The 23,232-nt window shown below is 36.3% G+C and overlaps 1 protein-coding gene and 1 long non-coding RNA gene across 2 annotated transcripts in view; both read right to left on the bottom strand.

Annotated features, from left to right (window-relative positions):
* Positions 1-3,989: 3,989 nt before the first annotated feature.
* LOC141565890 (splicing factor 3B subunit 5) lies at positions 3,990-4,905 on the bottom strand. The gene has a single exon (XM_074309623.1). It carries the CDS (start codon positions 4,744-4,746, stop codon positions 4,486-4,488), a length of 261 nt encoding a protein of 86 aa, XP_074165724.1. The 5' UTR covers positions 4,747-4,905; the 3' UTR covers positions 3,990-4,485.
* A 10,986-nt stretch (positions 4,906-15,891) lies between these two features.
* LOC141565894 (uncharacterized) overlaps positions 15,892-23,232 on the bottom strand; it is a 51,996-nt gene continuing 44,655 nt past the window's right edge. Inside the window, exons 2-3 of the long non-coding RNA XR_012489175.1 lie at positions 22,495-22,739; positions 15,892-16,592 (exon numbers count right to left, since the gene is read on the bottom strand). This is a non-coding gene — a long non-coding RNA (uncharacterized LOC141565894). The remainder of the gene's footprint in view (positions 16,593-22,494; positions 22,740-23,232) is intronic.

The following is a 23,232-nucleotide window of genomic DNA, read 5'->3' as shown; positions in this document are numbered from 1 at the left end:
GTAATAATTATTACCATTATTCTGTTTAAGTTGCTCAAAAATTGTAAATTAAACCTTGTACCCTATTTTAAACTTGAATATGGAAGTTTGACTTTGTTTTATGATTTATATAAAATTGTAAGTTAGAATGATTGTGGCAAAGATTTTGTCCTTGTGAGAAAATCAGGGTTAAGCGACTTGCCCAGGATTATACAGTGTCTGAGGTCAAATTTGAACTCAAGTCCTTCTGACTCCAGAGCTAGTGCTTTAGCCAATGGGCTACCTAACTGCCCCAAGAGATTTTTAAAGCTATGGAGAAACTTTGTCCTTTTGCAATTCCTCTATACAAGTTACCATAATTAGAATTTAATTTAAATATTTTTTTCTAAAGTTATACTAGTAAACAGAAATGAATATTCCAAACACTAGTTTCAGGGAGAAAACTCAACATCAGAAAAAGAGTTGGAAAATGTTAGGATTACTAGGTGAGAACTCGGGTTGTCTGGATAGTGACAAGGTGAGAATTCAGGTTGGACAATTACAAGGTGAGAACTCAGGTTGACTTGATGGAAGGAGCAGGCTCATTGGCTGAGGTGGTTCTTCCCAGAAGCCCTTGCATTATCCCACGCCCATTCTCTGGGAGAATAAAAGAGAGGACTCCCAGAGATAGAGAAAGACTCTGCATTGCATCAGGCTTGACGGGGCTCCCTGCAGGAAGGGAAGTCACTTCTCTGGACAAGAGTTAACAGCAACTGCCTGGAGACAACGGTTCGTTACAGGAAGAAGAATCTGTCGGAGAGATTTGAGTAGAAGACACAGCAGATCTCTTCCCAGAGAGTGATCCGGCAGCTTTTGGAGACGACAGCTCGCTACAGGAAAAATTATTTATTTTTTGCTACTGCAATATTTCTTTGAACTCATTGATGAGGATACTCCTTCCAATAAGATAGATATTGGCCTATTCATGCCTTCTCAGACTCTCACTAAAGGTCATTCTATGTGCCCTCTAAGTCCTCTAAAGGGCATATACATAGTGTGATGGGGATTGGAGGTGGGCTATCTCCAGTATTCATGCCATTGTGTGACTAGCAGTAAAATGGCATGGGAGACACTAACAAAGAACCACCCACTACACTCTACACTTAGGGTATAACAGTTATATCAGATGACAGGGCCAGAGGTCCATGCTATGAAAAGACATGGTAGATGGTAAAGCTTTGTGGTCTAAAATGGTGAGCCCCATCTTATTCAAGCAGTGTGAGCAGTTGAGCAGCTTGGATTAATTTTGAGTGGCCTGGAATAGCAATGGGTGGAGGAATAAATGTGAAAAGCAAAGAGAAAGTATATCCTGATGATGGTTGATTTTCCTGACATCTGGCCTTCCAGGACGGGTTCTGAAACCATCTAGAGTTAGGGAAAGCATAAGACAAGGTAGGGAGCTGAAAGAGTTAATGGGTCAATGTAAATACATTTAGATCATATAAATAGAGGAGGTCTCTAGTAATATCTAGGAATCTGCTTGGCCTCATGTTATTAATATTTTTTTTTTATCAATGACTTGAGTAAAGGCATAGTGTATTTATTTGCAGATGACAAAACTGGGAGGAATTATAACACAGAGAAAGAGAGGCTAGAGCACTGGGTTGAATCTAAGAAGATAAAACTAATCAGTGATAAATATGAAGTCTTGGAGTTAGGTACAAAAATGAACTTCATAAATATAAGATGGGTTGGGCATGGATAGCCAACAGTGGTTTTGAAAGAGATCTACCATGCTGCAAGTTCAATATGACTCAGCAGAGTCATGTAGCGGCCGAGAAAAGCTAATTCAAGTTGGAGAGCGTCCAGAAGAGGGCAAGCAGGATCATGAAGGGCCTTGAGTTTACAACAAATGAGGATTGACTGAAGAAACTCAACAGGGATAGGGGAGAAGAAAATGCCCATTATTGTACTTTATCCAAATAGTATAAGTATGCACTTTTCATAGAATGGACCTCTGGCCTTGTCATGTTATACCCTGAGGGTAGAGGGCCATAGACAGTGGCCTTACTGGGTGGTTCTTTGTTAGTGTCTCCCATGCCATTTTACTGCTAGTCACACAATGGCATGAATCCTGGAGATAGCCCACCCCCAACCCCCAGAATTATATGTATATGCCCTTTAGAGGACTTAAAAGGCACAGAATGACCTTGGGCAAGAGTCTGAAAGGGCATGGCCTATTGGCCAATATCTGTCTTATTGGAAGGAGCATTATGTGTGTTCATACATACACATTTGCCAGGATCTGTGAATTTATTTGTGCAGGGAATTTCCAGTGAATAAACGGTCTCTAATAATGCAGATCAGCAACAGTTCCACAACTTGGAGTCTTAGAGTGGTATTCCAACTACTTCGGTGGAATTGCTTCCCAGGCCCCATTTAATTTGTCTCACAGGGTTGTTGTGAGGCTGAGAAGTACTTTGTAATCCTTCAGGCACTATATAAATTTCAGCTATCATTATTAGGGAAGTTAGAGTAAATTTTAAAGGAGCATTATTTTGCAATTAGCTCTGCTCAACATAAGGAGCTTTTTTTTTTTTTTTTTTTTGGTTACCATCTAGGAAGGATGATCAAGGTTAGAAACGAGTAAAAAATTTCTTAGATACTTTGGGTTGAAGTAATTGTAAGAAAAATAAATGATGGGTCAATTATATAGGCAGAGTAAGTATAAACATGGGATAGCCTACATGCTACATAGTAGACATGTCTAGAGACTCTGAAGAAGTGATTTAGCAAATAAAAACCACCTTAAATCCAAGCAATTTCCACTCCAAGGCCTTCCCCTCTCTTCTATGACCAGAAGCCTCTCAAAGCTTATACTAATAAAAAAAAAAAAAAAAAATCCAATTGAGCAATTTATATTTCAATTTCTATTCATTTTCCAAGCTTGAATAAGATTCTTTTGCAAACTTTTTTTGCTTGTCGTTTAACCAAACTTATTTAAATTTCCTCTAAAAACAAAGCTGTAACTGAATCCATTCAAAAGATATGCTATCATTCCTCTCTACTTTCTGTACATAAACTCTAATTTGAATGCTCTAATATGTTCTTTCGTGAGATTGCTTATTCATCTACTTGTATTCTGAAATTTCAGGGGTTTTTTTTTACCACTACTTCAATCCCTTCTTAAAACTTTCAAGAGAGGTAGTGAACCTGTCCAAAATTAGGACTTTCACTGTCACCCATTTGTATCTTGGAATTCTGGAATTTTTAAAATCTTTTCCCAACACATAGGGCAACCAGATTTTAGTCCCCTTTAGATTAGGATCCATGGGTTTTGTCCTACAAACCACAGGTATTCAATTTGCTGTGATTTGTAGCCAAATTCCCCTTAAACTCTAGATGAGGGTGGAAAAAAGAAGTGGGCCCTCTACTGTTATCCACTCTCATTGTAGGATTTCCTTTTTTGCAGGGTCTGATTTCATTTGTGTAGGTTACACCCATTAAAGAATCTTTCATCTTAAACAAGTCGAGGCTGCAGATCAAGTTAAGGTTCTAAGTTGTTAACGACCTTATTTGCGTTCAAGTACTACTTCAGCTCCTAATAGCCACTCTGCCTTTCTCACCAAGGCTGGCCATCTATTCACTACCCACAAAGCCTCCGTTATCAACATCTAATATGTGCCCTTACATGCCAACCACCTCGTAGACACTGAGAACAAAGCCAGCATCCCAAGAAGGGAAGTGAGATACAGAGAAAATTTGTAAAAAGGAGCAGGCCGACTTAAGGGAACGTAAAACTGCTGCGGGAAAGCAGCAGAGTGCAGTAGAAAAAAGCACCGAATATGGAGTCAGATCTTGGTTCAAATGGGGTTCTATCTTGGGCTCCTGCCTTCCTCTCTACGCCTGCGCTTCCCCGTCCACAAAATGTCTGCTGCATTAAGCAGATTTAAAAGAGATTAAAGAGAGCAGATTTAAAGATCCATTTTCAGGAGGTTTTGAAAGGCATAAAATAAAGCACATAAAGACTACAAAAGTAAACCAAGTATATTGAAATACGATATCAAAGTTACTTTAAACACAGGTTCATGAACTAACATCCCGTATTATAAGTGATCTTAAGGAAAAAAAATTTTTTTTTTTTTGAAGTCTCTCCAAGTGCTAAACCGACAGTTTCCGGGGGCTTTTGGTCTTCAGAGGTCTCCTCCCCTCCTTTATCCATTAGAGCCGTTCTGCCGAGACACCGAACAGGGGGAAGTTGGGGGTGACACAAGTCCCGCGGGTGCTCTCGGTCCCTCTCCGGGCCCGTTAGGAGGCGTGGCTAAGTCAATGACCCACAGTCCCAGACCCCGGCACAGAATACGAGCCTACGGGTGCAATAACCACAGCCTGGGTTGCGGGGACCACCAATGTCCTCCCCTAGCGGCAAAAAGCGGGCTCGATCCTCACCGCGCCCCAGGTATCATACCCCAGAGAGCGCTCATCGCCAGGCGGGAGGGAGGAGAGGAGGCGGGGGACCCCCGGGCCTCAGTTCTCCTCGGGCTTGTCCGCCGGAGGCCCGCACGGCTGCAGCATCTTCTCCATCAGGTTGAAGCGCACGCGCGCTTTGCTCTCGTTCTCGGCGATGGCGAAGTAGTTGAGGAGGTCGAAGTGGCCCATGTAGGAGCAGTACGAGTCGCGGTGCTGGTTCACCAGCCATTCCCACTTGGTGGTGTCGGCGTGGCCCGTGCCGATGTACTTGGACTGCAGATGCTCCAGCTGGCTGTGGATGGTGTACCGGTCCGTCATGGTGGCGAGGACGCGCCCGGCGCAGCTAACTAGTCCAAGCGGCGACCGTCACACCTGTGGCGTTTCCCAGGCAGAACTCAGTCCCTAAAACTCTAGAGAGAGAGTACCGAGACGCACGATGGGACTTCGGGAGTCGCAAGCCTTAGACGTCACAGATAGTCACCCTTTTACTTTCGGAAACCGGAAGCAGAAGAAACTTCTCAGAGACTACAGATCCCGTCATACTTAGTGGGAGGTGCTTTTCATTACGGAGCTCTTTGCGGCACCTGGGCGGGAGCGCTGCATGGTGGGAGTTGTAGTCGGCGTAAGATCCGGGTTTAAGGAAGACCGAGTCTAAAACATTGACTAATTAATTACCTAGATTACCCACCGCTTCTCTGGGGCTCATCCGTGACCTTTCTAAAATGTGCTTCCCCACTGAACACAATCCACGTATTATAATATTTGTGTTCTGATGCATTCTGCCCAGTGCAAAGGGTGGTTACCCTTTTTTGTTTATTAAAGCTTTTTTATTTACAAAACATGCGTGGGTAATTTTTCAACACTGACCCTTGCAAAGCCTTCTGTTCCAACATTTCCCCTCCCCCCTCCTCCTCCCTTAGATGGCAGGTAGTCCCATACAGGTTAAATATGTTAAGGTATATGTTCAATCCAATATGTGTACATAGTTATACAATTCTCTTGCTGCACAAAAAAAATCGGATCACGAAAAAAGCAGAGAAAGAAAACAAATTGCAAACAACAGAAAGAGTGAAAATGCTATGTTGTGGTCCGCACTCAGGTGTGGGCAGTTATCTTAATTATCATCTAGTTTATGTCACATTCACAAGACTAGCACGAGAAACTTCGTCCGTCAAATGTTTGCCTTACTTCCAAGTAAATCACAACTGCGGTATTTTCTAGATCTGCAGTCTGCGTTTGTTAATCCAGAAGATTTCATTTATTTATTTTTAAAGAAATACCATGGAGGAGCTAGAAAAAATCTAACAGATCTTCTAAAATCATTCCCTCATTTTATGGGTGTGGAAATGAAAGTTTATCTAGATTCGTAGCAATGACAGAAACAGAGATGTTCTCATATTCAGAACACTCTCCATAGGACATGATAGAATTGGAAGAAAGCTTATTGAGTCCTAAGATCATAGATTTTGAGTGAAAAGAACATGGTAAGATCATCCACTCTAGCCCCTTGATTTCATAGAAAATCATTGTAATATTGAGTTATGTTGAATACGATGAGTAACATCGAGAGTCCATTTGCATTGAGCTCCAAGGAGTTTAAACAATTCGTTTCAGCTCTCCCAGTCCAGGCCCTTTGACTACCATTCCAGCACTCTGCCCACTACCCCACACTGCTTCCCAACGCATTTGTTTTGATGAGAAAATCGTTTAAATGGGTAAATGTCATTGGCTGCGCCCATTTGGAGACCCAGACAAATTTGAAAAAATAATCTCGTAAATAATATCAGTCATATTTGATTCTTTGTAACTCCATTTGGAGTTTTCTTGGCAAAGATGTTAGGTTAGTTTGCAATTTCTTTTTCTAGCTCATTTTATAAATCAGGAAATTGGGGCAAACAAGGTTAAATGACTTGCCCAGGATCCCACAAGTGTCTGAGGTCAGATTTGAACTCAGGTCTTCCTGATTCCAGGGGCAGTGCTATCCACTCTGTCCCTATAATAATAATTCACATCTACATAGCATTTAAAAATTTATAAATTACATCCTTTCCAGGGGTTCTCAAACTACGGCCTGCGCTGAGGACGTTTATGTGGCCGGCCAGGTTATGGCAAATGGGCTGAGGGGCAGAGACAGAGGGTGAGCTTTTGTTTTTACTCTAGTCGGGCCTGCCCACAGTCTGAGGGGCAGGGAACTGGCCCCCTGTTTAAAAGTTTGAGGACCACTGCAAGTTACACACACACACACACACACACACACACACACACACTGTGAAGTAATATTTTTTTTTTTTCTCCATAGCTGAGGAAACTTTTCATACAATTAGTTTCCAAATACTCCATAAACAGGAGTTATTACTATTATTATTAGCTAATCCTCTCCATACCTGAAGCATGAATCTGTAACATTCCTTACAAGTGACTGTCCTCCTGGGAACTCACACTGCCTATTAAGTCAGCCCATTATGCTTTTATACAGTTCTAATTGCTAGGAAGTTTTTCTTTTTATTGATCTGAAATCTACCTCTCACAAATTCACTCAAATGCTTTGAAGCTAAGCAACAGGAACACAACAGCCCTTCTGATAATGGACAATATTTTTTGCCGCCTAGATCTATTTCACACTAAAAATTCATCCTTGGATTGATTCTAATATGGTGTGATTTTCTGACCATCCTACTCTGGATAAAGCTTGTGAATGTGCTTCTAAAAATGTCTTTTTTAGAATGGAATACAATACTCTAAATGTGGTTTGACTAGAGCAAGATCTGGCAAGACTATCATCCTTTTCATTCTGGAAACTGCATTTTTTTTTTTAAAGCTAAGATCACATTATCCCTTTCGTTGCCATATAGTACTGTTGTTTCGTTATAAGACTGAAGGTCCATAAAATTCTAAGATCTTTTTCAAATGACCTGTTGTGTATTCATATTTCTCCTATTCTAGTGGGGTACAGTTGTTTCCAACACATATTTTCTTTGTCTGGTTCAACCAGTCTTTTGGGAAAGTTAGACTCCAGAATGTGATGATTTCATTGTCATTAACGATGAAAGTAATTATGAAATTGCTTTCACATCTGCTCCATTGTAGAGCTATTTATCTTTCTGTCAGTTTCCTCTGTCAGTGCACTTGAGAAGATGTGACTTTAGTCAGATCATACTTCAGTCATTTATAAACTTTACTTCTATTGCTTTTTATTATTTTATAAGATGTTAGCCATTGTGATGGAGATCTAGAACAAAGTCCAAATTAAAAAAAAAAATTCTCGATGGACATCAAAGTCCTTCAGATACTCCTGTTTGTGGATGATATCTTTATGGTTGTAGAATATATTTATATATGATATATAGATATGTGTATATATATATACACATACATGTATATGTGTAGTATATATGTTATGTACAATATATTTTTACATGTATATATAGAAATATATTATGTGTGTACCCTAAATTTCTCCCAGAACAGAAGTCCATCTTTTTAAATAACAATATCCTTTCTTTGAACTTTTAAAATACAGTTCATAGAACTGAATCCATAATTCTCCCTACTTTTCTTAGTTATTGATCTTGATTACAGACTCCATTGATCATCACAAACTCCAAGATGGTCATGTTATTGTGACTTTCACTTCACCTACCAGTTTGTCCTTTTTTTTTTTTTTTTCAGAAATGAGTCCAAAAATTATTTCACTTATCATTTCCTGTAAATTTTTGATAGATCAAATTATTAGGACAAATCAAGAATTTACCAGTTGCTCTTTATTAACAGAGATATACCTCCAGTAGATAGATCTTCAGAGTATAACTTTCTTGCAATTCTTTCCTGCTTCCATGAGCTTTGAAATACGCATTCAGGAACTCATCATCCATTTCTTCCTTCTGATCAGATATTGTGAAACATATTGCCACCACATTCTTACTTGTTTCTCCAACCTTATATCCTTAACAAAAACTTTTTTTATATTTATTTATTTATTTATACTTTTACAAAAAATTTATGCATAGGTAATTTTCCAGCACTGACAATTGCAAAACTTTTTGTTCCAACTTTTCCCCTCCTTCCCCCTACCCCTTCCCTCAGATGGCAGGTTGACCAATATATGTTAAATATGTTAAAGTATAAGCTTAACAAAAACTTTTCCTAAAGTCCACGAGCTTTTCCACAGGTTGGCTACATTTCAGTCATGACTTACAACTCATCAAGTTTCTGTGATACTCAATTTAGTTAAATTTACCTCCAAGCAATAAGATATCTGGTTCACATTATTACTTCTACTATGCCTATTTATATACATAATTGAGATCATGAGTACGGTTACTAATATTTTCAGATTTTTGTCATCTGTGAATTTCCTGGATATCCCCCAGCACTATTGTTTCTTTGTCATAATTATTATTCTGTATAACATATGGCTTAGCAGATGTGAGAGGGTGAGTTTATTCCTTCCAATTCTATTTTGAATAAAAGAGTCTAAAAAAATAAAACTGTTGCTTACCCAAAAGACATTACAGAAGGCTTGGTGGGCATTAGTATATTACAACATATTGCTAACAAAGAACTATGCAGAAGAAGAGGTATAAAGGATGTCTAAATAGAAAAGGAAGCAAACTGATTTTACAATGTGAATAAGCAATGACTAATGACCTATTTATGTGTTGCCATGTTAATCACTGCCAAATTTCCCTGAATAGTAGTTTTTTCACTCTCCAGGTGAGCAAGGGCTCAGATAATGAAGATTTTCTTCTCATGTGTATGTCTACACACAAATGCACATACATATTCTTTTTTTTGGGGGGGGGGGGTGAGGGAGAAACTCAGGATCATTAGAAGTATGGCATGATATCTTAGTGGCTCCACCCATTCAATTCTGATTTTAGTTGGAACTAGTAGGGACCAGTGTTTGACCAAGATATAGATAGATAGATAGATAGATAGATAGATAGATAGATAGATAGATAGATAGATAGATAGATAGATAGATAGATAGATAGATAGATGTGTATACTAATGGGATCAGCTCTTTAGATTGTCTATCAGTTTACCATAATTTGAACAATAAACAATTTTCCTACTTCGTTTTGACTGTGGATAGTTAGGAAAGTCCCTCTTTACAGTATAACTTCTTTGATAGTGGCAAACACCTTTTTTTAACCAGAAAATCTCTGTATTTTATGCTCCAATTGATAATAATGACCAGAGAGTCATCATTTATTAGAAAATTTCCCAATTGGACCCAAGATTTTACAGTGATAGAAAACTCCATCTTTATCAATAAAAGTTAATACTTGTCCTACAATTTTATACTCATGGAGTTACTTTAGATATTCTAAGTGACATAAATGACTTGTGAGATTTTACTTGTGTACTTGATCAATAAAAGTTGATACTTGTTCTGAAATTTTATACTCATGGAGTTACTTTAGATATTCCAAGTGACATAAATGACTTGTGAGTATATATTAGAGACAGATCTTGAATCCAGGTCTTCCTAACTGAAGCCAGTTCTTTATGCACTATGCTATGATACTTCTCAATAAACTATTGACAATAATTATTATTAATCACAGTTAAATATGAGGAAGAAAAAAGTAACATGAAAATAGATACCAATGGATCAAAAGGATATAATTTATGAGACAGTATACAAATAAAATAGTTTATTTCAAATCATGAAGAATTATCTTTATTAGTAATCTTTTATTTTTTAAAAACATTTAGCAACTCAAAGCATGTAGGCTTAAAAAAAGAAAAGTAAATCATTTTAAACACTATTTTTATTGCAACCTTGTCAAATTTTATGCATTTAACAACTGGCTATTGCTACATGTATTTTATACATTCAAAAATAAAATTTATATAATTATTTAAATGCTGGGTAATGCATATGGAAGAAATTAAAATTTTATTTTAAATGTTAACAAAAAAACTTTAGAGAAAATGTTAAAGGATAGATATTATTAAAGGAAACAAGTTCCTTATCAATCTAAAAAACATAATTTTTCTACCCATCTATTTACTAGATAGGTAGAAAAGAAATCTGTCACTAGGGGATGCTAAAACATTGGAAGCAACTGTCCTCAGTAAACATTTTCTTCTTTAAAAAACAAAACAAACCAAAAAAAAAAAAAACAAAAAACCAAAACACCTTTATTATTTTTTCCTTTTTTTCCCCAATTAAAAAATATTTAAATTTTTGAGTTCCAAATTCTATTTTTCCATTTCTCTTTCTTTTTTTTCCCTCTCCCTGAGCCAATAAGCAATCAGACATAGGCTGGTTGGTTACAATTATGTAAAACATAATTTTGTACAAGAAGATTCTAATAAAAAGTGGGGGGAAATGAAAATGAAAAATAGCATGCTTTAGTCTGCATTCAATCAAAACTAATTCTCTCTCTGAAGGCAGATAGTGTATGCTTCATTATTAGTCCTTTGGGATTATAATTGATCATTGTGTTGTTGAGAATAGCTACATCACAATTCTTCATCAAATAATATCGCTGTTATTGTGTACAGTTTTCATCTGGCTTTGTTCACTTCACTATATATCAGTTCATATAACTCTTTCTAGGTTTTCTGAAATCTTCCTGCTTGTTATTTCTTATAGCACAATAATATTCCACAGCAATCATATACCACAGCTAGTTTAGCCATTCCCCAATTGATAGGCGTCTCCTCAATTTCCAATTCTTTGCCACCACAAAAAGGGCTGCTATAAATATATATATATAAAATAAATAGGTCCTTTTCCCCCTTTTTTTTGGGGGGGGAGGAATATAGACCTGAGTAGTGGTATTACTAGATCAAAGGGCATGTATAGTTTTATAGCCCTTTAGGTATAGTTCCAAATTGCTCTCTGAAATGATTGCATTAGTTCACAATTCTACCCAACAGTGAGTTAGTGTTCTTATCTTACAACATCCAACATTTTCTTTATTTTTTCTTTCTTTCTTTTATTTTGGTCATATTAACTACTCTGAAAGGTATGAGATAACACCTGAGAGTTGTTTTAATTTACATTTCTCTGGTTGATAGTAATTTGGAGCACTTTTTCATATGACAATGATGATTTAAATTTCTTCATCTGAAGATTGCCTGTTTATATCCTTTGAACAGTTATCAACTGGGAAGTGACTTTTATCCTTATAAATCTGACTCAGTTCTCTATATAATTGAGAAATGAGACCTTTCTCAGAGATACTTGTTGCAAAATCCCCACCCCCTCCCATTTTCTGTTTTCCTTAAAATTTTGGTGTTGTTTTATTTGTACAAAACTTTAATTTTATATAATCAAATTATATATTTTACATTTTAAATGTTCTCTATATCTTCTTTAGACCTAAATTTTTCTCTTATCCACAAATCTGACAAACTATTCTGTGCTCTCTTAATTTGCTTAAGGTATCACCCTTTATTTGTAGAGCATGTACCTACCCATTTTGCCATTATGTTGACATACAGTGTGAGTTTCAACTATAGTGTCTTTAAGATCTCAGATATTACTTCTGTGATCATTTTTGTCTCAATAAAGGATTTTGTTTTCCCATCATAGAAAACATATTTTGTTTGTATTTTTTACTGTTTTTTTCTCTTCCTCAGAGGTAATAATTTTTTTACTTCTGGTTATGTGTTGGAGTTTTTTTTAATGTAATTTTAATTTTTGTTGTACTGGGTTTTTTGGAAGAGTAATGACCTTATCTGAACTGGTTTGGCTTTTAAAAAATTTGATGCTAGATTGAAAATATTGTTAGGCACTTGCTAAACTTATTGACATGCATATCTCTTAAAAGTCTGAATGCTACTACAATATGCATAATTAATTGTTTCATATTGCTACATGAAAAAGTAATTGGTATCATTTTTGTAGTTAGCTTCACGTCCTTTGCTGTACTATTATGTTGTTTAAGTATAGAATATTAATTTAATGGACTACAGTTTCTGTACTGGACAACAGTATATTCTGTTGTATATTTATTCTTTGCATTAATATTTGTCCATCAATATGGTCACAAGTGAAAAAATCTCCAGAAAAGATGGGAACAGAGGCAGTTGAATTGTACTTTCTTACTTTTGCAGTTGAAAAACATAAGGTCTCTTAATATTAGGAGTAGATGCAAGCTTTAAGAATGAGGTCATTTTAAAGATATTGGGCAGAGTGAAAGGATTTGAAAAATGTGTATTTAAGGCCACTAATTTTAGGTGAAGTGAAGCAGGTGAGATAACTCAAGAAGTTTTTCAGGTCATGCCTGAGAATTTTGACTATCAGATATGTCTGAGTAATTGAAATTCCTTGGAATGTTATGTTACTCCAACTTCTAAGGATAAAGAATTGCTTAAAGAAGTGATCTAATCAAAGGAGGCACTCTGATGTAGAAACTGAATGTCATAAATAAATTCAACAATTCCAGTTTATCTATGACTAAGACTAAAGCTATATTGAGTCTAATACTAATGGTAGACAGATAGCCATAAATCTCAGCTTGATGTTTTCTCTGTATACGAACCATTTCCTCCAAAAAAAAAAAAAAAATACTGCGAAATGTGGGTTGGACAGTCAAGAATAGATCTGAAACACTGGAAGATCCCTGAGCCAAAGATGAGACTGACAGAGATCCTAGCTCCACCAGTAGTATTTAATCTCATTGATATATGGCCAAGTGACTGTCTTTAGAACCAAGGATGAGCTCCTTCCCCAGGTCTTGCCCTGGTTTCCTGAAGCTGGGTCAGAGATTTTAATTTCTGCCTCACGGTCCTGCATTATTTTTTAAGACATCCACTATAAGCATAGACATCTAATCCATAATTACAAGAAAAGATGGGTGTATTACTCTAGTGATTAGCTTCTGGAAATGTCCTTATATCAGGAGAATAGAAGTGTGGACTATGCCATCTCTCATCTAATAATTCTCCAGATCTGTGTATACAGATCAGCACTGGAGGTACTGTTGCCCTGCTGTACTTTTGAAAAGGCTGAATTTTAGCTTTTTGTATAAGGAGTTCCTGTCTCATCTCAAACATGGTGGCTGACAGTTTCTGAAACTACAAAGTTGTAATGATATCTGATACACAACAATCATATATACCGTACCCTGACAGTCTTCACAGATCAATTTTACCTGCATTCTCAGGATCCACACTGCCTATCTGTATCAATATCTGCACATAATGCTCCAAAATGAGGAATTCAACAAGATTTTTCCCTTTGTAATGCCCAGGATTAGAGAAAAAAAAATTAGGACAGGCTTCTTTTGATTTGTCCTACAGGAAAAAATGGACCCTGTGGCTCTGGTATGTCTCAGTCTTCCAATACTCACTGTGGAGATTAGCATGGTTTGAAACGAATTCTGGTCTTTTCAAAATTCTATCAGGATATTTCAGCTGGCAAGGAGGTAAGAATTCTGCTGAAAAACTTATTTAGCACAATGACTTCTTGCCCATGGGAGGATTGGTGGGACTTTGTATTTCATAGATGGAGAGAACTGATGGACATTCCTCTCAGGAAAGGCTTAAAAAGAGAGACTATCCACCAGTTGTACAAGGACTTTTTGACTGAGATATGGGCACAGAAAGTGATATATATAAAATGAAGACTGTGTTTTGTTACAAGGCAGGAGAATTGAACCAGAGGTAACTCCTTTCCAGCCCAAAACTGCTTAAACGACTCTGAGAGTACAGACTAAATAAAACCATAGGTCATGAACATATTGATAACCTGCCACTGTTGCCAGTCCAGTGTCTATATGTCTATACAGACATTATATATGTCATGTGTGTATATATGTGTATATGTATATATACATATAAACATATACATATATTTGTCTAACATGGCTATATAGATCCGTATAAAAGGACTAGAACTCTGAGACCAGTTATAAGGCTAAGTTATGATGTTACATGTAAACTTGAAGATATAATGTATCAGATGCAATGATATTAGAAATTGCCAACATGAAATTTGCCTTATGTGCAAATGCATTGTTTAAACAATAAGTAATCCATAGGTTTTAAAGCATTGCTGATAGTGTTTATATTGTAAAGTTATAGGTTTCAAGCTTGCTTTGGATGATTTTTACAAAGGACTTCAAAAAATTTTGTTCTGGGGAAGAAATATCATTAGAAGCTAAATAAAGCCCATTTGTATAAGACTATCTTCAGTGATGAAGATCAGTTACTCTATGCTCTGTGCCTACTTACTTTACTAGAAACTTCAATGAATGTCCTCCGGTGAAATTTGGAATTTTCTCTTTTGGTTAAACAGCTATCTTATTTTCAGTGGAAGAGATCATTCACTCTAAATATTGTCTGTTATATTCTCATCTGTGTAACTCTTTTGATTTCTGTTTACTAGGGTTTACTAGCCCAGAATGTGGCTTAGGATAATCTAGTTTAGGAGCACTCCTTTCCCATTAAGATATAGCAATGAAAAGTGTAGCTTGAACCTAAAATTTATTTTCCCTAGATTAATAATGGATAATAATAGATAAATATGGAGAAAAATAGATATATTAGGGCCCTTTCTCTGATAAGAGGGCAACCTCATGGCCTCAATTTCACATTCCTCTCCTGGTGGTAATCAAACTTTTTTGTAGAAAGATGAATGAAGAAGACTCTCTACCCTCCCCCCAATGCCCTCTGAGAAAGAAAGGAAAAAAAAAAACCTCAACAAATATAGTAAAAATAATTCTTCCATTAGCCTGTAAAATTTTTTTTCCAGTTTACATTCTAAGTCTATAACCTCTCCACCAGGAAGTAGGTAACATGGTTCATCACAAGTCTCCTGGAATCATAGTTTGTAATTGTATTGATCAGAATTCACAAGTCTTTTAAAGTTGTTTCTCTTTATCCTAGTATTGTTATTGTATGAGTTGTTTTTCTGGCTCTGCTTAGTTCATTCTGCATCGGTTCATACAAGTATTCCTAGGTTTCTCTGCAACTGCCCCTTCATTATTTCTTAAAATACAAGAATATTCCATTCATATTAATAAAAAAAAAAAAAAAAACTTATCCAGCCATTCCCCAACTGATTGGCACTCCCTCAGCTTCACATTCCTTGGTTCGGCAAAAGCTGTTATTTTATACATTTTAGTTAGAGGTTGTTTTGCTTAAGACTGATTCCTTCCTTAATCCATCCTCTCTCAATCAGCCTAAAGCCTAGCTTAAATTCAAGCCTTTACTTTTCTTTTTCCTTACTTTGTGGCCCTAGTAAAACATAACTTCTCTGAGCTTAATTTTTCTTATCTGTAAAATGAAGTTAATAATATTTACATTCCCTATTTCTCTATGCTGTTGTGAGAATTCAATGAGATAGTATATAAAAGAGGTATTGTAAAACTTAAAATATCTATGAATGTTATCCATTATTATTGTAAATGGTATCTACTATACTCAGGACAACTTTCCAGAGAGAAATGTCCAAGATATTCCTACCTGGTGGATGAAGCGCTAAATTTGGAGTCAGGATGACCAGAGTTCGAATTCTGCCTTAGACACTTTATTAATTGTGTTCCAGAGTAGATAAAAAAGTTTTATCCTTTGAAAAATACAGATAATAAAGCATCTACCTTATAGGATTTCTGTGAAGAAAAAATCAAATATAATTCAAAGCAGTCCCTAAGGGAAAATCCACATTTTTAATACTTTCATCAGAAAAGAGCTTAGAAAAACAGGTGTATGAATTGGGCCTGCAATATCAACAACAATAATACATTTAGGAAATCAAAAAATCTTGAAGACTAATTAAATGTTGTTGTTTGTCCTTTGTTGTTGAAGGGATTGGTTCTTGGAAGTTTCCTTCGTCAAACTGGGACCTTCGTTTAAAAAGGCCAAAGTCTCCCACTGCAGCCAGGACCATCTCTAGCCATCCTGATCTCTATCTTGCCACTGGATCCAGATGGTTCTGGAGGAGAAAGTTGAGGTAGGTGACTTTGTACAATCCTCCCTCAATCAAATCCAATTCACTTGCATGGCCTGGCATCACATCGGTGACATCATGGTTCTCTTTGAGAATTGAGTACAAACATCAACTTCTGTGAGTAGTAGGAGCTGCCCCAATCTGGGGACCCAATCTGAACTGGCCAGTTGGACAACACGGTTCCTTCTTTTTCTTGTCTTGTCTTTTCTTTCTTCTTTCCCTTCCGTCTGTCCATGTAGGTTATCATACCCTTAAAAATTCAATGCCAAAATAAGAATTTTGAAAATCAGAAATTAACAAAATTGAAAGCAAAGAATAAAATGAGATAATTTATATGAAGTGCTTTGCAAACTTTAAAGCCCCCATATAAGTACTACTGTTGTTTTACTGCATTTTAGAATAGACACAGTTCAAAAGTTGTTGTTTTATAACAGTCCATGTCCTCAGAATTCCCCATTTGGACAAATCTGTGAGATAGATATTCTCTGATTGGAGAAGTAATTAGAGAATTGATGTAGTTCTGAGCAAGAGAAATGTCAGCCCTGCGCTCTTGCTTCCAAGTTCACTCATGGGCCAGTGCCAGTAAGTCATCCTAACCTCCTAAGATGCTCAGAGTTCATCTGGAGTAACTTTCTTAGAATTGGCTAGGATCTAACCATAAAACTTTCTCTGAAATGAATCTTAGACCACTCAAGCATCATTTATTAAACTATGAAACAATAAATTCTCAGGGGTCCTAAACATCATACAGATTCTTTTCTTTTTCTAAGAAATTTCTTGCTTCTCTTAAGATTAGTGACATTTGAGCAAAGCCAAAAAAAAAAAAAAAAAAAAAAATGGGAGCACTTTTCACAATGACCTAAAAGGTACTTAATAAATGTTACTGGATGGAAATACTGGATTAAAATTATCAAGAAAGATGGGCAGGTTTCACACCTTGATTCAGAATGAAATAAGAAAAGAGCCATAGGAATTAGTGGCTTTCAGTCCTTTAATCATTGCTCAGAGTTCTGATCAGGTCTGATGGGTACCAGTCAAGGTTAGAACCAAGCCCTAGAATCAGGTGGATCCCACTGGGATTCTGAGGAGAACTGCCTGCTGGCAAACTGATTCTATTCACATCCAGTGAGAAGAGTGCATGAAAACAGGTCAGTGATTATGGAAAAACAACTCTTAGTTGGGGACACTGCTCTGATGCAGTGGCCTAGATTGCATTCTAGAGCAGAATGATAGAGAATAAACAGATGACTCAGGCCTGAAAGCCCCATAGCCTGAGTCAGTAGCAGCCACAAATACCCATGCTTCCTATTTTTATTCCTCTTCACTATTTTAACTGTTGTCTTATAAATATCACTCTTTATAGATCTTACCACTCCTTCCACCCCCTCCCTTAACTTTGAGCCCCCCCCAGAGTTTGTTCTTCTAATCTATGATATTTATTAATCAGAATTCCAACCTGCTTAAGGTTGCTCAGGTATTAGTAATTAATCTACCAGAGACAAACTCCACCCCTCCCCCAATCTTTAGTCTTTCAGGAAGTCCAGCCACATCACCTACACACCTTTGAATTATATCCCTCTACAATGATATTCTGCTGTCGGGGCCATGAATGCTGAGACTGTATCAGTTTTCATCTTAAGCCATGTGTATCACAGATATAAATGTTCGTTGAATGAATTAGGCCCTAGCATCTCTTAAGATTCAGTGACATCTGAGCAAAAATAAAGGGAGGAGGGGATAGCTTTCACAATGATCCAATAGGCAAAGGTGAGTCAATGGAAAGCAATTTTCAAGACACAGAAATGCAGAAATTTGGTAAGTGACTTTAAGGTTTATCAATGTCTTTTGTGTGTAGAAACAAAGAAAGCAAATACCAGATGGAGGGAAGAGGCTCAACATGTGTAGTAAGTCTCCATGTGTTACTAAGGGTTGAGGTTGTATATTCATAGGGAGACTAATAGACATCTCTAGCCTCTTCTCCTCTGTCCCCTCTCCAAAGGACACTTCTATTCTTGCCAGGTGGAGAAGCAAGAAGTTGGAACTGAAGACCCTTCTGCTCTCCTCAGAGAGAGGGAGTGCTGGGATAAAAGTATGTCTTTATGTGCCCTTAAATAGTTAGTCTAAGGGAACTATGGTTGCGTTCCATCTAATTTCTGATCACTTTGTCACTTTTTTTGGGGGGGGAAGGACCCAATGTCCTATATCCAAGGCTTGACCTCTTCTCTAAATTACACAAATTATCAAATGTTTGCAAATAAGCTCCAATATGTTCATTTGGTTGGACTGATTGGTGATTAAATTTAGACCTAAATGAAGATCAATTTACTTAGGGCCAGGTAGAAGCCTCACATCTTATTCTTGATGGACAAAGGAAACTCATTTCTTTTTTTTTTCCCTCGAGGCAATTGAGGTTAAATGACTTTCCCAGAGTCACACATCTGGGAAGTGTTAAAAATCTGAGGTCAACATTTGAACTTAGGTCCTCCTGACTTTAGGGCTGGTGTTCTATCCACTTCCCCACCTAGTTGCCCCATGGAAACTCATTTCTAAAAATAGGACTTTTCAAGTTTCACTACATTAGAGTCATCCTTGCCACTTCCCTTTCCTTTAATCTTCTTCCCTAAGCAATTGCTAAATTTGTTAATCATGTCTCCACAATATATCTCACATTGGTTGTCCCTTTTTCTCTATTCAATCTAGACTGAATCCATCATCATCTCTCATCAGGACTGCTGTAATAGTTTTTTTTTTTAATTATTTCACTCCTAAATGCTAGAGGGTTTTGTTTTTGCTTCCTTGTGGATCATTGTTTTGAATTGGAGTGAAATTATATATTCCTTATAGAACTTCACAGAGACTTGCTGCCATACACTAAATCTTTCATTCATGTTTCATTGACTTCCTTGCCTACTTCTCACAAGTATTATTGTTTCTATATATTACTGACAAAGCCCATCAGCAAGAGATAGAGAAATTCCATTTAAAATATAGACAAAATAAAATATATAAGGGTCTATCTTCCAAGATGAACCCAAGAACTATATGAAGACAATTACAAAATATTTCTCATATAAATAAAGTTAGGTCTAAGCAATTGGAAAAACATCAATTGCTGATGGCAGGCTAAGCTAATATAATAAAAACGACAATTTTGCCTAAATTGGTCTACTTGTTCAGTGCCATTCAAACTGCCAAAAAGTTATTTTATAGCACTAGAAAAAATAATAACAAAATCTGGAAAGAATAAAAGATCAAGAACATCAAGGAAATTAATGCCAAAAAAAATACAAAGGATGATGGCTTAGCAGTACCAAACTTAAAACTATATTATAAAGCAGCTGTCATTAATACCATTTGGTACTGGCTAAGAAATCAGGTGGTGGATTAGTGGAATAGATTAGATACACACAATACAATAATCAAGGCCTATAGTAATATTGTATTTGATAAATTCCTAAGCTTCAGCTTCTGGAATAAGCATTCCCTATTTGATAAAAATTGCTGGGAAAACTGGAAAATAAATATGTTAGAAATTCAGCATAGACCTACATTTCATACCCCATACCCAAAAAAAAAAAAAAAAAAAAAAAAAAAAAGGTCAAAATGAGTACATGATTTGGGCATAAAGAATGATAACACAAACAAATTAGGAGAGCAAAGGATAATTTGCCTATGAGATCTTTGGAGAAAGGAGGAATTTATGACCAAAAAAGAACAAGAGAACATTATGAAAGACAAAATAGACAACTTTGATTACATTAAACTAAAAAAAAAAAAGATTTTGCAGAAACAAGATTAAAAGGGAAGTACAAAGATGGAAAAAAATATTTACAACCAGTATTTCTGATAAAGGTCTCATTTATAAAATAAAGAATTGTCAAATTTATAAGTTATTCCCTAATTGATAAATGGTCATAGGATGTGAACAGACAATTTTCCAGAAGACAAAATTAAAGCCATCTATAGTTATATGAAAAAATGCCCTAAATCACTATTGATTAGAGAAATGCAAATTAAAACAATTCTATGATATTACCTCACACCTCTCAAATTGGCTACAATGACAGGAAATGATAAGGAAGAATGTTAGAGGGAATGTGAGAAAACTGGGACACTGATGCATTGCTGGTGGAATTGTGAAATGACCCAACCATTCTGGAGAGCAATCTGGAACTATGCCCAAAGGGCTATCAAATTGTGCATACCCTTTGACCCAGCAGGGCCGTTACTGGGTCTGTATCCCAAGTAAATCATAAAGGAGAGAAAGGGATCCACATGTGCAAAAATGTTTGCAGCAGTTCTTTCTGTGGTAGCAAAGAATTGGAAAATGAGTAAATGCCCATCAATTGGGGAATGGCTGAACAAGTTGTGATATATGAAGGTAATGAATAGAATATTACTGTTCTATAAAAAATGATGAATCAACTGAGTTTTAGGAAGGAATGGAAAGATTTACACAAACTAATGTTAAGCAAAATAAGCAGAACTAGGAATACGTTGTACACAATAACAGCAAGCATGTGTGATGATCAACTTTGAAAGACTTGGTTTTTCTCAGTGGTTCAGTGATCCAAAGCAATCTCAATAGAAATAAGACTTTGGACAGAAAATGCCATCTACATCTAGAAAAAGAATTATGGAGATTGAATGTAAATGAACAATGGGATGTTCACTTTTCTTTCTTTTATTTTTTTTTCTTCTCCCATAGATTTTCCCTTTTGCCCTGATTTTTCTCTCCCAACATGATCTGTAAAGCAATATATTTTAAAAATAAATAATTTTTAAAAATCTCTTGACAGTTCAATTTGATTTAATTCAATAGCATTTATTAAATGCCTACTATGTGGCAACAGACGACATTGGGTAGAAAGATGTTCTCAAAATTGAAGACTAATTGGGTTTAAATCTCTCCAAAATTTGGGCTTCACAGTGAGTTGCAGCCCTGACAGTGAGAGGTAAAGGCAGCAGTGAGACAAATTTGATTCATAGCACAGCTTCATAACCAGAACGTGTCTGAGCTCATCCAGTGCTTGTCCAAGAACACCTGGTGCTAGTCAAAGTAATACAATAATTATGTGATTTTGAGCAGGTCAGATCATCCAGGGACTGAGTACAAAGAATTGTTGTTACTCCAAGTTTGCTTTCTGGGCATTAGCTCTGAAAAATAGGGTATATTTTGACAATGAACTACCTCTGGGTAGTTCTAGAAAACTAACTTTGTTAGAGGTAGTTTAGAAGAGGAAACTTTTCCCATTGTACATTGATTTAGACTTCTCAGTAAGATACCCACTCCATATGTTGGTTTATATTCCTCACCACATTCATCACACATCTCTCTAAATGGAGCTTTTTCAGCAGGATTGATGGGTATTGTCAACGGAGAATAGAGTCTTGCACAGACTTTGAATTATATTGTCATTAAAAAGGGCACAAAGCGTCTATCCAATGACTCAGCAGACAGGATATTATCACATGAAAATGGTGAATGCTAGACCTTAGGTTAGGTCTTTGTAACAGAGTTGCTGAAATAAAAATTATTTTTCTCCAAATGCATTCTAGGCTGTGTATATACATATATATAAAAAGCTGAATTCATTAAATGACAACAATAACCTGAAATTTTTGAGTCTTGATAATTACAAAGCACTTTAGACTCATGAATTATATCTCATTTGTGCCTCACAACAATCATAGGAAATATCCAGTGTTAAGTATTACATCCTTGTTCAACAGAACAAGAAACTGAAATTTGGAAAGGTTAAAAGTGTTGTTCAAGACATGATCACAAGGCCAAGAAATGGGAAAACTGAGATCCAAACCCAGATCTTATTTCAAGTTTGAAATAGTGTAAAGTCTTCTTGGCATATGGAAAATGACCATTTGTAGCAAAAAAAAAATTATTTTTTCCCCAAAATGAGTTATTAAGAAATATTGTTCATTAGTCATAGATCATAGTAGGATGAACTAACTAGCCCAGTGGTTATCAAAGTGTGGTCCAACTCTCTCTTTTTACTTGTATTTCTATTTCTAGTACTTAATAAATGCTTATTACCTGCCCATTAAAAAGAGCAACCAAAAAGGTGAAAGGCTTTAACTCCATACCATAATGTTTTTTTTTTTTTTGCTGAAGCAATTGGGGTTAAGTGACTTACCTAGGGACACACAGCTAGGAAGTGTTAAGTTTCTGAGGTCACATTTGAACTCAGGTCCTCCTGACTTCAGGGCTGGTGCTCTATCCACTTCACCACCCAGCTGTGCCAATAATGATTTTTTGAATGAAGTAAAACTATTTCACCTAGAGAAGATTCCAAGAATGTGATAATTGTCTTCAATTATTTGAGGATTTGTCATTTGGAGAATCAATTAGACTTATTCCAGTTGACTCCAGAGAGCAGACCTAGAAGCAATGAGTAGAAGTTGTAGGGACAAATTTAGCTTCCTAAAATTAGACTTCCAAAAGTGAAATGATAACCTTGGGAAGTAGTACATTCTCTATTATTGGAGATGTTCAAGGAAAAGTATATTATAGTGGAGATTCTTTTTATTGTTTGGGTTGTAGTAAATGGCCACTGAAATCCTTCACCAACTTGAAATTCTCTGATTATGATTCAATGAAGGGCCACCAAGCCATCCTGTCTAGTACTACTTGATTCTATTATCTCCTTAATATTCTTTTGATTTCAGGTTTGGTAGCACTCCATACTGGGGCATGAGTTAGCACATTCTAACATTCAAATAAATCATATTCTTTTTTTTTAAATTTTATTTAGAATTTTTCCCACAGTATATATGCATGAGTAATTTTTTTTTATAATATTATCCCTTGTATTCATTTTTCCAAATTACCCCCCCTCCCTCCACTCCCTCCCACCGATGACAGGCAATCCCAT

Source organism: Sminthopsis crassicaudata, chromosome 4 (assembly GCF_048593235.1).
Source record: "Sminthopsis crassicaudata isolate SCR6 chromosome 4, ASM4859323v1, whole genome shotgun sequence".
Lineage (NCBI taxonomy): Eukaryota > Metazoa > Chordata > Mammalia > Dasyuromorphia > Dasyuridae > Sminthopsis > Sminthopsis crassicaudata.
The sequence above is the reverse complement of the archived record's forward strand: the minus strand, read 5'-3'. Positions and strand labels throughout refer to the sequence as shown.